The following is a 20,117-nucleotide window of genomic DNA, read 5'->3' as shown; positions in this document are numbered from 1 at the left end:
GTCAGATAAAGCTAATGCCCATATTAGTGTAACAGCAAAAATCGCTGCACTTGGTAAGCTGAGGCAGGAGGATTGTAAATTCAAGGCCAGCTTGGACTTAAGTCTCTGTCACACCAAAAAAAAAAAAAAAAAAAAAAAAAAAGTGGCTTACTTAGGAAATACTTAGTGACTATCCTAAAGTGTTTGTGATACAGGAACGCGATACATTGGAAGATCAGCCCACCTCTAGGACAAGAAACAAACTAAGGAGAAGAGACCCCTAGGAAGGCCTCCAGCTAGGAAGGCCTCCACGTGAGGCAGGAAGGGGAACTGAGAGGATGCCTCCCATCAGAGAAGATAACAGAAGTATGGAGATGGGGCTCCTTCCTGTGAGAGGACAGTGTGTGAGTTTACTCAACATGCATATATTTCTACAGAAGGACACAGTGAAACCATATGCTCCATCATTCACTACCCCTAAAACAGTAAGTTGGCCTCCTTGTCAAGACAGGTTCCAGGGAGACACAAAGATACAATGTACAATGTCACAGGCACCTAGCAGGAACCGGCCATGCAATCCTGTGATTGCTGAGGTGAATTGGCACCGGGAAGCAAGATGCAGTTGCTGTCTGTGACTGCATCCGAGCCTACTTATGTAGATGCCTACCTAAATCCTGATTGCACTCACAACATCAAAAAGTACCTATTCCCTCTCTGGCTTTATTTAGCCAGGGGATAGGGGACACAGGTAGGTCAGAGCAATGGGTCTCAGAATTTTTCAGATATACCCAACATTAGACCCATGTCAAGCCGTCTAACTCAGCTAATATGGAGCTCAGACTTCAGAGCTCCCCCAGATGACACCAGATGGTAGCCAGGGCAGAGGACCACGGTGTTTGTCCTCTACCCTGTGCTTGTCTAGTCTTTCCCATCGCTTTGACGGGCTTCCTTTTCAAAGAGGGGGACTCAACTAGACCTCCCTCTAAATGGACCCACCTTCTCCAACATCCAAAGAATCCCCCCCAGGAAGAATGCCCCCAGGACCTCCCAGCTCTTGACTGCATGGCAGTGGGGAAGAGGAAGCCAAGCATGGACTGTGGTAGCATCCACGGGTACACTCACCTTTGGGTAGCTCCATGCAAGGCCACCTGTGTCTGTGCTGCCAGGTAACCCAAGAAGCTGCGAAGAGCAGGTTGCTGTGAAGGCAGAGCCCAGGACAGGCGGCCTTTCTCCTGTTCCAGGTCTTCCAACCTCTGTCTCAATGTCTCTGCTGGAAACACAAAGAGGTAAAAGCAGGAGAAAGACTGTGAAATTCAGCAAGATAATCCCACATCTCTTCTCAACCCAAGCCCAGCTGCATCTGAACCACTCAAGGCTGAGGGCTGTTTCCCACCCATGTCAGTTTCTCCTCCAGAGCTCCAGAGACCTTTCCATCGCCTCCTTCTCCCAGCTGACAGGGCTGTAGGTTACTAGCCTCTGTGGTCATGACTGTGCCCCACACCCAGAAAGGACAACTGATATTACTTTTTTAAATCATGATGATCATTTGGGGAAAAAATTGTCAAATTTGGGGGATTCTAAAAGAGCAGGTTATTAATTGGCTGGTTTTTTTTTTTTCAGAAAAGGTCTCTTGTAGTCCAGGAAAACCTGGAACTCTCTGAGAAGCTAAGAATAACATTAAACCTCAAGTCCTCCTGCCTCCATCCCCCAAGTTCTAGAATTATAGGAATGAGCCACCATATTCAGTTTACGCAGTGCTAGGAATCAAACCCAAGGCTTCAAGCACTCTAGGGACTGAGCTACATCCCTGGCACTTTGGAGAAATCAATGCTCATAAGTCAAGTCTTTTTTAATAGCACGAAATGTTAAATTTAAAGAAATAAATAAAAGCTACTTATCATGTTGTAGCCAATCACAGGCCTTGAAAGCACAGAGCAATGTTAACAGTCCCTGTGCCAGAGGTGACTGTACCTACTCTGTCACACAGTAGGTCTTATGGTTTATTCTAATGCCCTCAAGCCATCTTGGACAATTTATAAGTATGGATTACTATAAAAACCACTTAAAAAAATAAGCTGCAGATATTGGAATCCATTCTAGTGAGAAATAACTTTCATAATCAAATCCTAAAAAAAAAAAATGTTAAGTTTCCTATAAAGTCATCTTTGAGCCAGGAGTGATTGTTTACCACTCTTAGGAGGCTAAGACAGGAGAATCCTGAATTCAAGAGTAGCCTAGGGTACATAGCAAGAGCCTCTTTCAAAAAATAAAAATAAAATAAATAAAGCTCTATTTAAATAAAAGACTGATCTAAACTCCCATCCTTGGATCACCAAGATGGCACAGCAGATAAAGGAGCTTACCGCCAAGCCTGAAAACCTGAGTTCAACCCGAGCCCATGCAGCGGAAGAAGAGAACCAACTCCCACAAGGTATATGTGCAAAATAAATAAAATAATGGGGCTGGGCACAGTGGGCCAGAGGTAAGTGGATCCCTATGAGTGTGAGACCCATCTAATCTAACATAGAAAGTTCCAGGCCAGCCAAAACTATGTAGTGAAACCTGTCTCTAAACATATGAATGATGGGATAATTAAATGAATGGTGTAAATCCCACCCTTCGAGGCTCACATCCTGGTGTCCTTGCCAGGTGCTGCTCTGTGACCTTGAATCTCTCTACCGGATTGTAGCAGAAAGATAAGATCTCAGACAGTCAGCACTGGACATCTTTGCTGGGGCCTGCTCCAGTGTCCTGTGCATGCATCGCTTGCTATGATAAGAACATTCTACAGGCTTTCCCTAGGTCACTGTAGTTCCTGAGATGTCCCTGCATATCCCAAGGGCCCTACAGACTATTCCCATGGAGTCCAATCTACATTAATAGTTTCTAGCCTTTCTTCACAGATCAAATTAACACTAGTCACAATGTAAGATACAACACTTCTCCCACACTGGTAGTTACAATGTAGCAGATACAGCCCCTCTCTCACACTGGTGCTTGGCCAGCAAAGGTGCCCGGGTGACAGGAAGGCAGTGAATGAACAAGAATCTGGAGACGTTCCCATCAATAAGTGAATTTCCCATAAATGCACCAAATGACCTGAATTCAATGTCCAGACACTGCACAGAGAGTAGAATTAATTACTTGTCTCATTGCTGTGACAAACTGCTAGACAAAAGCAAGGTAAGAAGGAATGGGTCTATTTGGACTCATGGAGCCAGCCAGTACAGCCTGTGGTGATGGGGATGAAGGGCTGCAGGAGCTTGGGTTCCCATTTCATCTATAGTCAGGAGGCAGAGAGAAATGAATGTTCTCTTCCCCCTTTTTATTCATGCAAAATCCCTGTCCTGGGGGTGGTACCTCCCACATCCAGGGTAGGTCTTGCCTCCTCAGTTAAACCTCTCTGGGAAAACCCTCATAGACACGCCCAGAATCTCCTCTCCTGGTGAGCCTAAATCCAGTCCACAAAGGAGACTAGCCATCACAAGAATTTGCCCAGGACCAGTCCTACTGCCCTTAAAGGTATCAAAAAGTGGACTCCAGGACTAAGTCCCAAATACCTGGGCTCTGTCCACACTGCCTTCTTTATGACTGCCTGCCAGAGCTAATTGGATGTTGCTTTCCAAACAGTGTTAGTGATACACCCTTTTCAATACCAGTGTTCATCATACAGGCCGCTCCTTCCTCTTGGTCCAGGCTGAACAGGGTCTCCCAGACTCAACTGAGGTCCTCCCACTCTTTAACAAGCACCTGAAGGTCATGTGGCTTTTTAATCTCAATAACTTACATGTTGTTCTAGAAAATAAAAACTTCGGTGAAAATCAGTAAAAATCTTAAGTTACATGCTCATAAAATGAAACACCAATTAATAGTGCAGTTATAATGAGGTTCACTGTGCAGGGGGCAGGGGAAAACCTGAGTCGAACTCTGAGCTTAGCCAGCTGTCTGTCTGACCTTCAAATTATTTAGCCTTTCTAAGCTCCAGTTTCCTGATCTGTTTAAAAAAAAAAAAAAGACGTTAATAATAATCTCTATATTATGGGTCTAGGGATTAACCACCATAATCTAAACAATACATCAAGCTTCATGTCTGCAATTTAGTTAATGTCAAAGGACTGGTTATTATTAGCAGCCCTGATGTGTATGGCTTTGGGAGGCTCATGCTGTGTTTAAAAACCCCAGCCTGGCTTCCCTTGGTCCTCTGCTATACTCTAAACGGTCTCCTGGTCCTGGATGGTCCCTAAAAGGTTAATCCAGCAAACCAGTCACCATGGAGAAGAAAACAAAGGAAAACAGGGAGGAGAACAAGAGAGGTCCCAGCTCAGCCTGGCTCTGTACTGTCACTCACTCTGGAGACCATGGCCACCTGAAGTTCTCTTTCAGGCTTACAAAAGGGAATGTGACATTAAAGCCTTGGCCACTCTCTCAACTTTCTCAGGGATTCTGACTCTGCAATGGCCATTAGGCACAGGGGATGCAACGTCCTGGGCAGCATCTTCTCCATTTGGTACTCCACACCCAATTTTATACACCGGTAGCTCACTGGTTTTGCAGGTTATCCCCCCCACCCCACCCCCTTACACTGATGGGCTGTACCAAGTAGAAACCCTGAGTGACTCTCGCCTTGAATTTTAGGGCCACTTATAGTGAGCAAACCAAGGAGACATGGGATGAGGGTAGAAGGGGCAGCAGAACCACTTATGCCATTGGAAGGAATCTGGTGCTGCCTCAAGGTACGCAGAGCCATGGATGGCTTTGAGCAGAGGTGTGCTTTGAGAGCAGTTAGTGCTCCACCGCCCCAGCCTGCTGCTCCGTTGGGCACTTCTATAAATGGGCAGAATCTGGGGCAACCAGGTTCCTGCTGCACTCAAGTCAAGCTCTGAGGTGACCAGGGCAAAGTGGTGGTGACAGAATGGTCCTCTGGCAGACAGAGACAGGAAAGTGTCACGCTCTCCACTGATAACCTGCAGCTCCCTCTTCGGTGGTTCTTGCCTACATTCCTGAGATGCCGGGCAAGCCCAGCCTGCCTTGCATGGAGAGGATCACGGTCTACACTCACTCCCACATACAGTCTACACTCCTATACACAGTCTACACTCCCATACACAGTCTACACTCCCATACACAGTCTACACTCCCATACACAACCAGATCCCTCCACCAGCCACGACATCTCACCTCTCCTAACTGTAAGCTTCCAGTGCCAGAGGAAAAGAAATGATGTCACTGTACCTGTCACCTGCAAGGCTCAGAGACCAAGCATGCCTGGTTAAAGGGAGTCTTGGAGGCCCTCAGCCTGTTTATTCACCCTAGGTTCCTGCTGCTAACAACTGCACAGGTAGCAAAATTTAGATTCCCCAGAACCCACATAAATGCCCAGTGAGCACAGCAGGCCATCTGTAATTCTAGAATGTGGGAATCAGAGATGGGGACCCCCAAAACAAGCTGACTGGCTAGACTAGCTGTACAGTTGAGCTCTGGGTCCCAGTGAGAGACCTTGCCTCAATGAGTAAGGTGAAAAGCAACAGGGGAAGATTCTCTACATCAACCTAGGGTCTCCACATGTATGAGCATACTCATCCCTGCACACACATGCAAACACACATGTACACACACGCACACACACACACACACAAGATTCCCTATATCAACCTAGGGTCTCCACATGTATGAGCATACTCAGCCCTGCACACACATGCAAATGCACACATACACACACGCACACACACACACACGCACACACACACACACACACATGATTCCCTATATCAACCTAGGGTCTCCACATGTATGAGAATACTCATCCCTGCACACACATGCAAACACACACATACACACACGCACACACACACACACACACGATTCCCTATATCAACCTAGGGTCTCCACATGCAAGAGCATACACATCCCTGCACACACATGCAAATACACATGTACACACATGCACATATGTACATGTACATGCACATGCAAACATGAGTAATAGAGGAAGATTCCCTCTGTCAACCAAAGGTCTCCGCATGCATGAGCATACTCATCCATACACACACACACATTCAAACATACATGCACACACATGCAAACATACATGCACACACATGCAAATATGAACAATAGAGAAAAATTCCCTATATTAACCTAGGGTCTCCACATGCATGAACATACTTATCTCTGCACACACATATATCTGCCCACACACATGCAAATACATATGTGTGTGTGTGTATGGAAAAGGTGTCTGAATCCATGTTTGATGATGTCCTGCCTTACATGGTCTTGGGTGTTCTCCCAGCAGGGACTTTGGTTCAGAGCCTTCCTTGAGCTCAGTCTGTGTGTTTACACCCTGGGCACACCCTCAAGCTTCCTCCATTTTCACTTCTTCTGCCTCCAGCCTAGACAGGGCTGCCCCGCCAGGGTCCTAAGAGCTCTCCCCTTCATTCAGAACAGAGCTGACACTGCAGTTCCCACGGCTGCTGGTGCATGAGCAGGTGCATCAAGGGCATCAGAACACCTGCCACAGCCCGGTGTGACTCTGGGCACTCTCACACATCCTGTTACAAAGCACAGCTTCGGTGGGGCATGGTAGTGTTCGCCTGTAGTTACAGCAGTGGGAGGCTGGGGGAGGAAGGCGGGTTGCTGTGAGTCTGAGGCTAGCTTGGGCTACACAGTTGTGGGAGGGAGGAGGAGTGGAAAGGGCCTGTGTTGTCCTGGCCAGTTAGGGATGGGGCAAGACTCCTGCATGATTGCCAACTCTTTAAAGTATCCATCCTTGCATTTTCAGCTAAAACCAGGCAATCCGAGTACGCCCAGAGGCATGTCAGGCTGTCACCTCAATCTTTCACATAGACGGCTTGAGACTTTTTCTTCCTTTTTTTTTTTTTTTTTCTAAGATGGGGTCTCTCTACATAGCTCTGACTGCTCTGGAACTCATCCGATAGCCTCAGACAAGAGACCCACCTCCCTCTCCATCAAGTGCTGGGGTTAAAGGCAGGTGCCACAGTGCCCAGTGTGACTTTTCTTTTTCAGTTATGATCTTAACCTGAGCATGTTCAGGAATGACACTTTGGCGTGTGATAAGAACAGATTCTGCCTGCTAAATAAACCCCCCATTAGTCCTTTGTTTGGGGGAGACCATGGCCTGGGAAATAACTTTGCCATCTTCTTCCCTCTGCAGGTAAGGATTCTTCCTGTCCTTTCCTCTTCCTGGAGGCGCCGACTTTGGTTTTGTGCTTGCTATGAGGATACGCCCCTGCATCAGATGTCAGAACTCCTTGATGGAGATGACCACTTCTAATATACAGACTCACAGTAGATATGGAGAGAGCCACGGATGTACACGCGCATACATTTCCACGTCTCTTCTGTCTGTTCTACTCAGAGGGCCTGAAGAACTGCCAGCTCAGAAGCAATGAGCACACCAGGCCCAGATCTGACTTGCAAACATCATCCTCCAGGAAGGAAGCAGAGCCCCCAGGCTGAGACAGCAGCAAGACAAGATGAGTCTAGATTATCTTATACCAAAGCATTAGAAAGCACTGGGAGACTGAGGCTGTGTCAATAGAACACAGGGGACCACCTGAAGACACTCAGATATCAGACGACGAGCATCAGAACCGATGATAATGACGGTCCTCTTCATCCCCTGGGAGCAAAGTGGGGCCTGAGCACAGTGCTGACAGAATGCTTTGTGGCGAGAGGAAGGAGGGAAGAGGCTCGAAGGTGAGCCGGTTCCCAGGGACTGTACAGTAAGACCTTCTGAGATGTATCATTACCAAAAGGGAACGATAGCTCTGAGGCGGTGACGCCTAAAACCACAGCTTGTCAGCGATGATGGTGGACATCCAGGGTGGGACAGGACAGGCATAGGTTCTTGCAGGTCCCTGCTAGAGGAAGTGGAAGCATCCGATGCACCTGAGCCATCAATCAGATCAGTACAAGTTCTTCCCATCTCCAAACATCCAGGGTCACAACTGCAGGCAATTGCATTGCTAAAGGGAGGGAGGAGAGGGAGGGGAAGGAAGGGGAGGAGGAAGAAGGGGGAGGGGGCAGGAGAGGAGTCACTGGTGCTGGGAGTGAGACAGGTTCTAAGCCTGTGACACACTCTTCTCCAGGGACCCAGATTCCTTCCTAAAGGGCAGCAGAACTATGTCTAAGTTAACTTCATGACTTGGAGGCTACAGAGCAGTGGCCTGGGGACATATCCTTGTTCAGAGACACGGATCTTAGTCCTGGAGGGCAAGGAGGCACCATGGCTATAGCGTGCCATCAAGTTGCCAAGCAAAGATCTGCAACGGCTTGTGTGTCCAGTCATAGTCACAGAACGAGGGTCAAATGTGAGCTCAACCTGCGACTTCCCTGGTTTCTAAATAAGTCATTTTCACTGTGAGTTAAGCCAGCATCCTGCCCAGCCTTTCTGAAGCCTCCCCTCCCCCTCCCTCCTCTTTAGTGGTTGAGGAGACATGGCTGGCTTCCCGTGGGTGATGGTTTGAATAGGCATGGCCCCCGTAGGCTCCTAGGTTTGAATGCTTGGTCGTTAGGGAGTGGCATTATTTGGTAGGGATTCGGAGGTGTGGCCTTGTCGGAGGAGGTGTGTCTCTGGGAGTGGGCTTTGGGTTTCAAATGCTCAAGCCAGGCCCGGTGTCTCTCTCTTCCTGCTGCATCTGGATGTACAACGCTCAGCTCTTTCTCCAGCACCATGTCTGCCTGCGTGCCACCATGCTTCCCACCATGCTGACAACGGACCCAGCCCCAATCAAAATGCTCTCCTTTAGAAGATTTTCCTTGGCCACAGGGTCTCTTCATAGCAACAGAACACTGACTAAGATACCTTGACTCTCTTTCTTTTAACCCTGTGTTGTTTGGAACACTCTGTCGGCACGGTGAATATGAATTCCTGTGGTAGCTCCAGGCCAGTGTAATAAGGTATATGCTGCACACACAGGTGCCCAACAAATGCAGCTGGCCGATGTTTTGACAGAAATAATGTAACTAGAAAGAGAAATACTGTTTGCACTTTGTAAATAGAGATGAATAGCAAAAATAAATGAACAAATTCAAAATTCATAAAAAAAAAAAAAAAAAAGAAAAGAAAAGCTGCCCACAAGCAGTGAGAAAAACCAGACATTGAAGAATTCCTTCTGACTGACAAAATCTGTCGCAGGCGTGAATGTTACATGACAGAGGATTTCATGACAGAAATGCCAGCCGTCACCTCACTCTGCTTTGGAGCAAGAGGATGTGTTAGGTCACTGTGTTGTTAATAGTTAATCTTATTATTGCTGTTAATTTTATAATCACAGTTAATTTTCTTGTTGCTGTGACAAAACACCTGACCCCCACAAAAGGGGGGATTTATTTTAGCTCATTGGTCGAGGTGGCAGGATCTTGAGGCAGCTGGTCACGTGGTGTCCACAGCTAGGAGTCACGTGGCACCCACGGTCAGGAGTCACGTGGCATCCAGAGTCGGGAGGCAAAAAGCGATGAAAGCTGGCACTCAGCTTGCTTTCTCCTTTTCAGTGAAGTCCAAGCCCCCAGCCTGTGAAACGGTGCTGCCCATATTGACTGCAGGTGTTCCCTCCTCAGACCTCTCTGGAAACGTCCTTGTAGAAACACCCAGAAGTATATCTCCTTAGTGATTCTAGAACTCTTGGACAAGAAAGATTAACCATCATACCCATAAATCTATTAACGTTTAACGAGGGTCATCTGCTACCCTTGGCCCATCAGTACTAAGGGCCCGATTTACTGCTGCACCACACAAACACGGAGGGCAACAAATGAACGGTCGAGCATGCGTGTAAGTATTTATGAAGCAGAAACTTTACATAAAGACATCTTGCTAAGTAGATTGGATTCCAGTTATGTATCTGCCTGTGGGATGACAGAATACATGGTATGAACAATATTCTTAGAGACAGGTGACCAGTCCTCACCCGATGGGGCCTCTCTGGCTGCAGCCATCAACATCTTTGAGAGTCATTTTTCATCGCGTTTTACATAATAGCCAAGAAATGCAATTTCTGGAGAGCTGCATATTCTCACTCTCATTAGCATACATATCACACGTAGATGGCCAGTTTGCAAGGATTAGACTGTAATAAGACCATCTCAAGCACAACGCAGCCCATCTTTGACATTTCAGAATATTGGAGTTTGTTGGGGTCATTTTCATAAAGATCAGCCGCCACCAGGGCACTGTAGAGATGTCAAGTGCATTAAGCATTCTTGAGCATCTAACACGTGCACAGTCATGTATGTATGCTATTTCTGAACTCCACAACTTTCGGGGTAGAATTACAAATGTAGAAAGCAGATTTCAGAACTTGAATGATTTGCTCAGGGTGTCAGAGTGAGTGTACAGCAAAGGTAGATTCAAACCTTGGTCCTGTCACATGTCAGCCCCTAGGCTTTGTCCACAAACTTCTGTAGAGTCACCCTGTTCCTACACCCCATCACACAGGGCTCTCATCTCCCTGCTGTCAGGCACAAGACAGACACTGGGCCCCTCATGACACTCAGATCTAAGGGGCTGAGTGATAACTACCTGCTTCCTGGAATCTAGCTCAGGGACAGGCACACAGTAGGCACTGTGTAAGTATTCCATAAACATGTGAATCTGGGTTTCTGTTTGAACAAGACATAGAAAAACAGCCAACACGTTATAAGTAAGGCCATGTTTGGTGTATAACAATTAACCCTTAAGGTAACCAACCCCAAAGCAGATGAAAATGAAAAGACGGCAGCCTAAGAAATGGTTGAAACATTCTCCTAATTAGTTACACAGCTTCGAGATTTAAAAGTAAAGTCACTGATCAGTCCACCTCCACGCTCAGCTCATCGCCATCTTTCTCTAGAAAGGCTGTTGCCCCTCCTCCCTTAGCCGTACCAAGTCTTGAACTCCCGGTCTAAAAGCTCCATGTCAATACCCACCATTCCAACAGCTCCTTTCCTGTTCTGCCTTTTCCTGACACAAAGGGCTGAGCGACCAAAGCAAATAAACAAACGCATTAAAGCAAAAACAGCCTTGGATCCAGTTCTAGGGAACGGCAAAGGCAACTCCAGCATTTCCACCTGTGTCGGAGAGCAATTAGAAAAGCTGTGTGGACGTAGTCTAATACTACAAGATGAAAACAGGGTGCAAGACTGTAGATCTGTATTTTCTGTGCTCCGTGATTACAACTGTGGTTGTTGTTGTTTTTTTTTTTTTTTTTCTAAAAACCTGAGCAGAATTAAGAGCTCAGAAGTGTCTATGATTATGAGTGATATTATCTCAATTTCTCCACTTACGAAATCAGCTGTAAAATCCCAAGACGCTTCTTATTTCAGGAAGTTATTAACTCGCTGGTTTCTTCTTCTAGTCTTTGATTTCTGCATAAATGTGGAGATTTGGTTTCCTCACATTCTTAATGCTAAGCCGCTTAGAGTAAGCCTAGCTCCCGAGGGTCAAAGATCCCTCCAGTGAGCATGGAGGGGGTATATCTAGAAATGTATTCTTCAAAGCTCAGGGCATGGAGTAGTGGCCTGGGAAATCGTCTTGAGGCAGTTCGAAGGAGCAGCTGGCCTCCAGAGAGGATAAAGAAGCTGTGGAACACCAGCGCTCATTCAGCTGAAACACTTGCTCACTCAGCACGCCACCCGTTGCCTCGCTCTTGACACACGGTCATTGATTTGCTCTGACATATTTCAGCAGAATGTGTGGTTTGAAGCATCTGTTCTTCCCCCCCCCAAAAAAAATTATCATGCAAAACAATTACACTGTGAGTGACCATTAGAGTAACAGTAAAGAGATCTCCAGGTACTTGCTTCTGGGTATGTCATAAACTAGCAGGCTGTATGCATGTGTGTGTACACAATATGTACATGTGTGTGAGCATATATGTATACACATGTGCATGCACATGTGCATGTGTATATGCTTGAATGTGTGTGTGCATGCATGTGTGAATGTCTATGTGTTTGTGCACATGTGTGTATATGTGTGTTTGTGGGCATGTATGTGCGTGCCTATGTACATATGTGCATGTGTACAGTGTGCATGTGTGCATGTGTGTGTGCATGTGCATGTGCAGGGGAGGCTGTGTATATGTGCATTGTGTATGTGTGTGTGTGTGTGTATGTATATGTGTATGTGTGTGTGTATGCTGTCAACACACTTTGCAAATGCTGTGGCAATTCAAAGCTACATCAGAAAACACAATTCATAGCTACATCAGAAAACACAGGAATCGGTCTGGTCATGAACCTCTGGGAAAGGGCTTCCCTGAGCCACCCTTAAGCACACCTCGCCTCTATACTGCAAATAAAAGACAAGGTTCTGTTTGAGGCTAGCCTGGTTTACATAGTCACAGCTATATAAAGAGATCCTGTCTCAAAAAAAAATCTTACACTAAATATCAATAATCTCCAAGGGTGCTAGGGAGGTAACTAACTAGGCAACTCCATCCTGGCTACAGTTTATTCAGCCCTCGGGTTTTCGAAATTACAAAAACCTGTCTCTGAAGAATGGTTATTCCAGTGCTGCAAAAGTTCATCACCTGCATATGTGGTCCAGGGTCACCCTCTGGTTTGTAGTAGAGGTATCTCTGCTAGCAACTGCCCAGTGGCAGAAGGATGGGATGGCTTTATTCACTGCTTCCTCAGTGCTGAGACCATTGTCATTCCTGAACCTCAGTTCTCCCTCACCATCACCAGCACTGCCATAGCCACAACCATAACCACTACCACAACCACCTCCACTATGACATCAGCACCACCTCCTCCATCACCATCACCATCACTTCTACCACCATCAGCACCACTCACTACAATCCCCATCACTCACATCCCTCTCCCCCTACTCCATCTCCACCATCACCACACCATTGCTACCATTGATCCTGATTCCACTGCTGACTCCTGGGGGAGAAGCATGAAATGCTCTGCTTATATCTGTCTATATTTCTATCTATATTTGGTAATACATATAAGTTGAAAGACCTTTGCCAGAGAGATGGGAACATTCTTTGGATGATTTCAGATAAAATGTTACTTGCTGATACAATGCAACGAGCCAGGAAGGGCATGTGGCACCTTACTAATAATGACCTCTCTACACAGAGACCTAAGTTGGTGGTGGCTGTATATATGAGCTCTATAAATACCAGAGGTGTGTTTCGAGAAAACAGACGTGAGCTTTGGAAAGCCACAAGTACACAGATGCTCTCTAATGGCTGGTTACCGTCATTAGCCAAATCTGCTCATGTTGTCTTATCGTCCTCCCTAGGCATACCTCACCTCCTCATGGACCCTCAAGTCCATCTGCCTTAGAGAGTTCTGTGACTGTAGTGGCAAGAGTGGACACCATGGCTCATCAAGGCTCAGAGGCATTCATATGATGGAATTATGAATTCAAAGAAGCCATTTAATGTGAGATACTATCTTGATTGGCTTTTGATCAGAATCTTACTTTGCCTTAGGCTCTTCAGCAGTGATTCATGACCCCCCTAGGGATATGAGGTAACCGGCCTTGTCCTAGGTCATGGGTGCACACCCTCAGTGGAACTATGACCATTGCCGTGAAGTAGGGCAGGAGGTATGAAACTTAGTCAAAAGACCCTTTCCGTTACCACTGTTGGTTATTATTGATCATGATGTTAATTAGCTGGGGGTTTTTTGTTTTGTTTAAGATAGGGTCTCTCTCTACAGCTCAGGCTAGCCTATAACTCATGATCCTCCTGCCTCACACTTGAGAGTGCCTAGAGCCTCTCAAGAGTTCACTAGAATTATGCCAAATTTAGTAAGTGACCCTAGGAAAGTAGTTTGTGGGAAAACCAAACAGGCTACCTCTTCCGGTAGTACCTCCATGTTTATACAAGAGGAAACTTCCAGAAAACGCTTTTAGTGAACCAACTTTTATGAATCTCACAGCTCTCTGCATCCGCAAAGTTAGCCTAACCTTGATATGGTAATAAAAGCAAACAAGTTTGCTGGGTTGATATGTCTCAGTCAGGGTTTGTATTCCTGCACAAAACATCATGACCAAGAAGCAAGTTGGGGAGGAAAGGGTTTATTCAGCTTACACTTCCACATTGCTGCTCATCACCAAAGGAAGTCAGGACTGGAACTCACACAGGGCAGGAACTTGGAGGCAGGAGCTGATGTAGAGGCCATGGAGGGTGCTGCTTACTGGCTTGCTTCCCCTGGCTTGCTCAGCCTGCTTTCTTATAGAACCCAGGACCACCAGCCCAGGGATGGCACCACTCACCGCAGGCTTGGCCCTCCAACCCTTGATCACTAATTGAGAAAATACCTTACAGCTGGATCTCATGGAGGCATTTCCTCAAGGGAGNCTCCTTTCTCTGTGATAAGTCCAGCTTGTGTCAAGTTGACACACAAAACCAGCCAGTACCAATATTGTTGTAAAATTGGGTTCCTACAGTGTCTTTCTAAGGTCTCCCCTATTCTTAAATTTCCAAGGGGAAAATTCAAAACAAGCCCAGGCCCAGAGATAGGCTCTTTTTCTAAGTTACAGAGAAATGTAATAGGCAAAACTACATATCCATTCACAGACATGTAAAATGAGAAGCCTGGCATGGTGTCTTACATCTGTAATCTCAGCATTCACAAGGCTGAGACAGGAGGTTTACAACATTCTGAAGCCAGCCTAGGCTACTTGGTGAGATCATGTATCAAACACACACACACACACACACACACACACACACATACTACACATGCCTAGACTATGTCAGTTGAAAGGGAAACTCCTGTCTAAAATGTAATAACAGATCTTCCTTCATGATAAATGTCAGACATTACTGACATGCTAAACCTGTGGCCACAGGCACAGCATCCCATGGCGAGTGTGGATCCACTCTGAGTAACAGAGTATGTGTTGTGTTCTGGTTCACAACAGAGGAAAGACACGACACATACAAACTCTCTCGTGGAATGAAGAGTGTAGCAGACCCTCACACTTGCCTCCTGCTGGTGACACTGTTTTGGGAAATGGTAGCGCCATTAGGATGTGGGGCCGAGCTGGAGGAAATGGGTCACTGGAGAGAAAGCCAACCTTTGTTCCTCGTCGTGAGAGAAGTTGAGTCAGAAGCACACCCCCAATGCCATGGAGTAGCCACCACAATGTAATAGCCATGATAGACTACTGTCCCCTCAGACTGAGAGCCAAAATAAGGCCTGCTTGAAGTCACTTTGTCAGGGATTTGGTCACAGCAAGGAGAAAAGCAGCTAATGCACACAGCTGGAACAGCTTCTCGTCCCCGACATGGAACAGCAGCTGTCTAGTCTATACACAGAACCTAGACACCCGTCAGGTACACCCTACGAATGAAGTTAAGAGGCAAGTTCTTCACAGTAATGATGAATAGACTCACCCCTCAACCTTCCAACAAGGTCATGTGATCACCTGAGCCAGGCTATGAGTTCAAGGTCCAGTCCAGCCAGTATGTCTTGGGCCCTTTGTACATTCAGTTACTCTGTGAAATGACCCCACAGAATGCTCAGGGGTCACTCTTCTGGCTTTTTTTTTTTTATGAACTTTTTTACTTCCTTCCATGAACAGTACAGATCTGGGGCCACCTTGCAGACTGACAGCAGCAGCTCTCTTCGCCTGGGGCTACTTTAGGAATAAGCCAAAGGCCTCTTCACAACTTTGGTTTTCCTATTAAACTGAGCATGGCATCCAGTTAGCTCCTAGGAATAGACTGTTGAGGACCAGTCTGCTGCACGGGTGTTTTCATAAGAAATTAGTGGTCTTCGGTGCTTGAAAACCACAGGCTCGTTCGCTCTCTTAATGGCTGATCCTTGCAACCTGTAATCTCTCTAACTTTGATTTTAGCGTATTCACCTCACCCAATTCAAGATACGAGGGTACGTGGTTCAGCAACCACCGGCATTGTTTTCTAAAGTAGGATGTGAGCCATTTTGGTGTAGCTCTCCCTTCCTGGGATGGAGAATAGAGCATGCCATTATTCTGCTCAATGCTGAGCCTGACTCTCCAAATGGCGTGTCGCTGTGAACAACTCAAATTCTCCGAGTAACGTAAAGAGAGGTAGGTGCAATAGCATGGTCAAATAAAAACAAAAAACAAACAAACAAACAAAAACACTTAGAGGCTTGAGTGATTTCCGCCGCCTGAGTTTTTCCAATTAGGATGAAATCTAATCAGAAGGAAGAAGACATGTTAGAGTATTAAAATAACATGGAATGAAGCTTTCTTTGGGTGGAGGCACAGTAATAGAAGTCAAAAGCTGACCTTCAGTGTCAGAGTGATGTTAGTGGAAACCACAGGACAGCAATCAACTGTAAGACTAAGGACCTCGATTTGTCACACTGTGAGCCTGAACACGTGCTGGCTCTAATAGTAAACAGCCAGAAGATGCCAAAGGACAAAAGAAGCCTCGCTCAGCTCCTCAGGGCACTATGCCAATTGGAGAAATTAACCTAAGTTGGTAGGAATGTTTTCAGAGGGAAAAATGCCATTTCAAGAGGAAGTCACTGCAGGAACCCTGAATCCCCTCAAGTGGACCCCTATGGCAGCAAGACCCATTCCATGGCCATCAGGCCCAGGTCTCATGTGTTGCAAGAACAGAGCCATGAGACTGTGAGGACAGACCATGGCCAGGCCCTGGCTAGGTGTCAGCTCATGCCTAGACCAAGGGGAGCAGCCAGCGGGCACTTCCAGGACCAGATGGAAGAGCCAGTAAGGATGCACAAGAGTGTGCATTCCCTCTGCCTCTACAGACAGTCCTCTAGTGTGAGAAGAAAATCAAAAATAAAGGTGATTTTTCTCCTGGCACAAGAGACCCAGAGCTGAGTCCTAGACCAGCCAGCTGACTTCGCAGTCTGGGTGATTTCTTCTCTCTAAGCTCAGCGCGCTTGCTCATCTTACATATGGAGCTATCAACATTAAGCCCATCTTGTGCCATCAAATTATTAAAATGGCAGTCCCCTCTCCCCAAAATGCCTATGGACACTTTTTAAAACCATAGGTATAAGAGTTGTAACCAAAGTCTTGATTCAGATGAACTCTTCTCAGTGACATTGCGGTTTTGACTTAGGGTCGCTGTTGCTGTGACGAAACACAACATTTGGGGGATTGCTGCTTCTTGGCTTGCTTAGTCCACGAGGCTGGGTGTCTCAAATGCTCTTAAGTCCACAAGAGAATCCCGATGAAGTAGGTGCTAAAGCCAGTGAGGGAATGGACTTGCAAGCAAAGTGAGAATGAGCAGGAAGAGAGAAAGAGCTTCCTTCTACCGTGCCCTTAAATAAGCTCCCAGCAGAAGCTGTGACCCAGACGAGAGGTACGTTTTCTGAGCTCAAACGCTCTGGATTAAAGGTCTGTCTTCCTGCTTCAGAGATCCAGATTACTGGTGGATCCTCCTACTTCAGATGAAGCAATCTTTTTTTTTTTTTTTTTTTTTTTTTAGATTAAACACACTCACAGATGTGTCCTCCATTTGGGAGATTTAGTTAATCCCAGATGGAGTCAAGCTGACAACCAAGAATAGCCATCATAGGTTTCTCTCTTACATATTTTATTGCCAGCTGGTGGAGCTATTCTGGGGGAGGGGGAGGCATTTGGGAAGACCTAGCTGGAGGAAATAGCTCACAGGGGGCAGTCTCTAGCTCCTTCTTCCCTCACACGTGGCTCCCACTGCGCAAGGAAATGGGGCCAAACCACCAAGGGTCGAGACCCTCAGAAGTCGTGAGCCAAAATGAATCCTGTCTCCCTCAACTTGTTTCTGTTGGATCCCATGCTTCTAGAAACAAAAACTAACCAACAGAATGGCATCGCTGACATGAGGCGTACACTCGATGTGGCCAGCCCCCAAGGACCGTCACATAGAGAGGAGTTAACAATGGCCTTGCCTGGTGTTCCCACATCTCATATGTAAGATGTATGCTCACTCCTGTTGCTGCCCACCTCTTTCAGGACACACAGGTACACACGGGCAGCACAGGTTTCTGCTGGCACCTAGGTTCTAAGCCACCTGGAAGTCACAAAGCCCTTAAAGGAACCGTGAGACATTCTGTCATGCACATTAGCACAATGTCAGTAACAGAAAATAAGAGGGGGTGACAAGCACGCAGTAAAATTAAGGCAAAATGCACAGGTGTCCCTGAAGCAAGGCAAACAGCAGACTGTGGGCTAGGAGTCCACGATTTCCCCACCAGTGATCGTTTGCTACACTCAACTGTTCTAGTATCCTTCAGACAGCCGGAGACAAGCAGCAGGAGGCTTGCATGAGCTGGCGTTTCGTTTGTTTTGTTTTTTGAGACAGGGTTTCTCTGTGTAGCCCTGGCTGTCCTGGAACTCACTTTGTAGACCAGGCTGGCCTCGAACTCAGAAATCCACCTGCCTCTGCCTCCCAAGTGCTGGGATTAAGCTGGCGTTTCAAGTGTAAAATTGCTGGACTTCATGTTTGAAGTGCATTATCGGGGCAGTCCTGCTCCTGGTTTAATTCTATCAAATATGAATACTCTTTTCTACAATAACCCTGCAGGTCCATGCCAGAGCCTTGCAGGACGGGGTACAGCATCACTGACCACCCAGATCAATCGAGAGCTAGAAAGAGTATAGGCTGGGGTGTCCCTTTACTGGTAAACGGCTTGCATTGCAGGCATGAAGACCTGAATTCAAACCCCCAGAATCTACATTAACAAGCTGAGCACAGGGGAACACACAGCTATCTTAGTGACGATGCGACAGAAGACAGAGACAGACAGATTCCTGAGAGCTAGCTGGCCAATGAGAGACCTGTCTCAAACGATGGAGATGCTAAGCAAGGGCTTGAGGCCTGACGCCCAAGGGTGTCCTCTGACCACCACATATGCAACATGCATGCACACACCTGCACCCATATGTGCAGCCACACAAGCATGTGTGCACACACACAAGGGAAGAATGCATGAGGTGTCACGTGCATCCATTTGTCTTCCTTTCTTCTATTGGACTGTTTTTAAAACTCTGAGGTAGAGCAGCAAAGGTGTTTGTGAGCCCATGTGCCACCTGCAGAGCTGTGTGCAAGGTGTATGGAGTGACGTCATCAGTGTGCTGTGGGCAGGGTGTTTAAAGTAACGTCATTGGTGAGCTGTATGCAGGGTGTTTGGAGTGATGTCAGCAGAGTGCTGTGGGCAGGGTGTTTAGAGTGACATCATCAGTGAGCTGTATGCAGGGTGTTTGGAGTGANGTGCTGTGGGCAGGGTGTTTAGAGTGACATCATCAGTGAGCTGTATGCAGGGTGTTTGGAGTGACGTCATCGGTGAGCTGTATGCAGGGTGTTTGGAGTGATTCATTAATAGAGAGAACTTTCCTCCTCTGTTGACCACTCACAAATGACATCATCTTTTCTGTTATAGGAGAGGCTATACCCCGTCCTTGTCCCCTAAGTATCCACAAAGAGAGGTGTCCCTGGAGCCCAGAGCTCACATGGACCCCAGGAGATGGTTGGAGTGTCCCAGTTGGAGTGTCCAGGAGCCAGGCTGGGCAGCATAGATCAGTATCCTTGTGTTCTTGCTAGAGGCTGGGACCTTGAGCAATTCTCCCACTTAACTCCCCTGGAGCCCTGAGCTTACATTGAAGGCCCCAAGGAAAAGCCTAAGTGCACATCTGCCTTGGCTGGTGACCATCTTCATCAAAAGTGTGCTGTCTGAGAAGGCAGAGTCAGAGAGGGGGGAAGAGCAACATTTGTCAGAGTGCCGCTGTAAGCCACCAGCCAATGGGGTGCTTAAAGTAACAAGAACACAAACACAAAGCCAGTGGTGTTTTGTCCTGTGTCTGTGTCCTTCTTCCTGGAGGCCGTGGATGCAGACTCCGCTAACCCACAGACAGTCCATTGTTCAGACACTGGCCCCAGGTACAGCAAGCTTGTCACCATGTACTGGGGGGGGGGGGGGAGGTGTCCTTTGGGTGAGAAGACACAGCCTACTCAGCTTCCAGGAAAGAAAGAGGAAGAAGGGAGGGAAGGAAAAAGGCAGAGCTCTCGTGGTTACAAGAGTCACCCACCAAGGATGAGAGAGAGACGAGGAAGACCTACGGTGTGAGGCACAGTGTCTAGGGTTGCCATGACATCACTGGTGGGACAAAATCACCAGACCAAGTTGTGTCGTGGTCCAGAATGAAGTCGGTACGGATCAATGTT

The 20,117-nt window shown here is 46.9% G+C and overlaps 1 protein-coding gene across 1 annotated transcript in view; it reads right to left on the bottom strand.

Moving 5' to 3' along the window:
• Positions 1 to 20,117, bottom strand: part of Disc1 (DISC1 scaffold protein) — a 166,412-nt gene that overhangs the window by 133,549 nt on the left and 12,746 nt on the right. The window contains exon 4 of the mRNA XM_029532416.1: positions 1,102 to 1,249. Coding sequence (XP_029388276.1) covers positions 1,102 to 1,249 — 148 coding nt within the window. The remainder of the gene's footprint in view (positions 1 to 1,101; positions 1,250 to 20,117) is intronic.

The sequence above is a fragment of the Mus pahari genome, chromosome 20 (assembly GCF_900095145.1).
Source record: "Mus pahari chromosome 20, PAHARI_EIJ_v1.1, whole genome shotgun sequence".
Taxonomy (NCBI): Eukaryota; Metazoa; Chordata; class Mammalia; order Rodentia; family Muridae; genus Mus; species Mus pahari.
The sequence above is the reverse complement of the archived record's forward strand: the minus strand, read 5'-3'. Positions and strand labels throughout refer to the sequence as shown.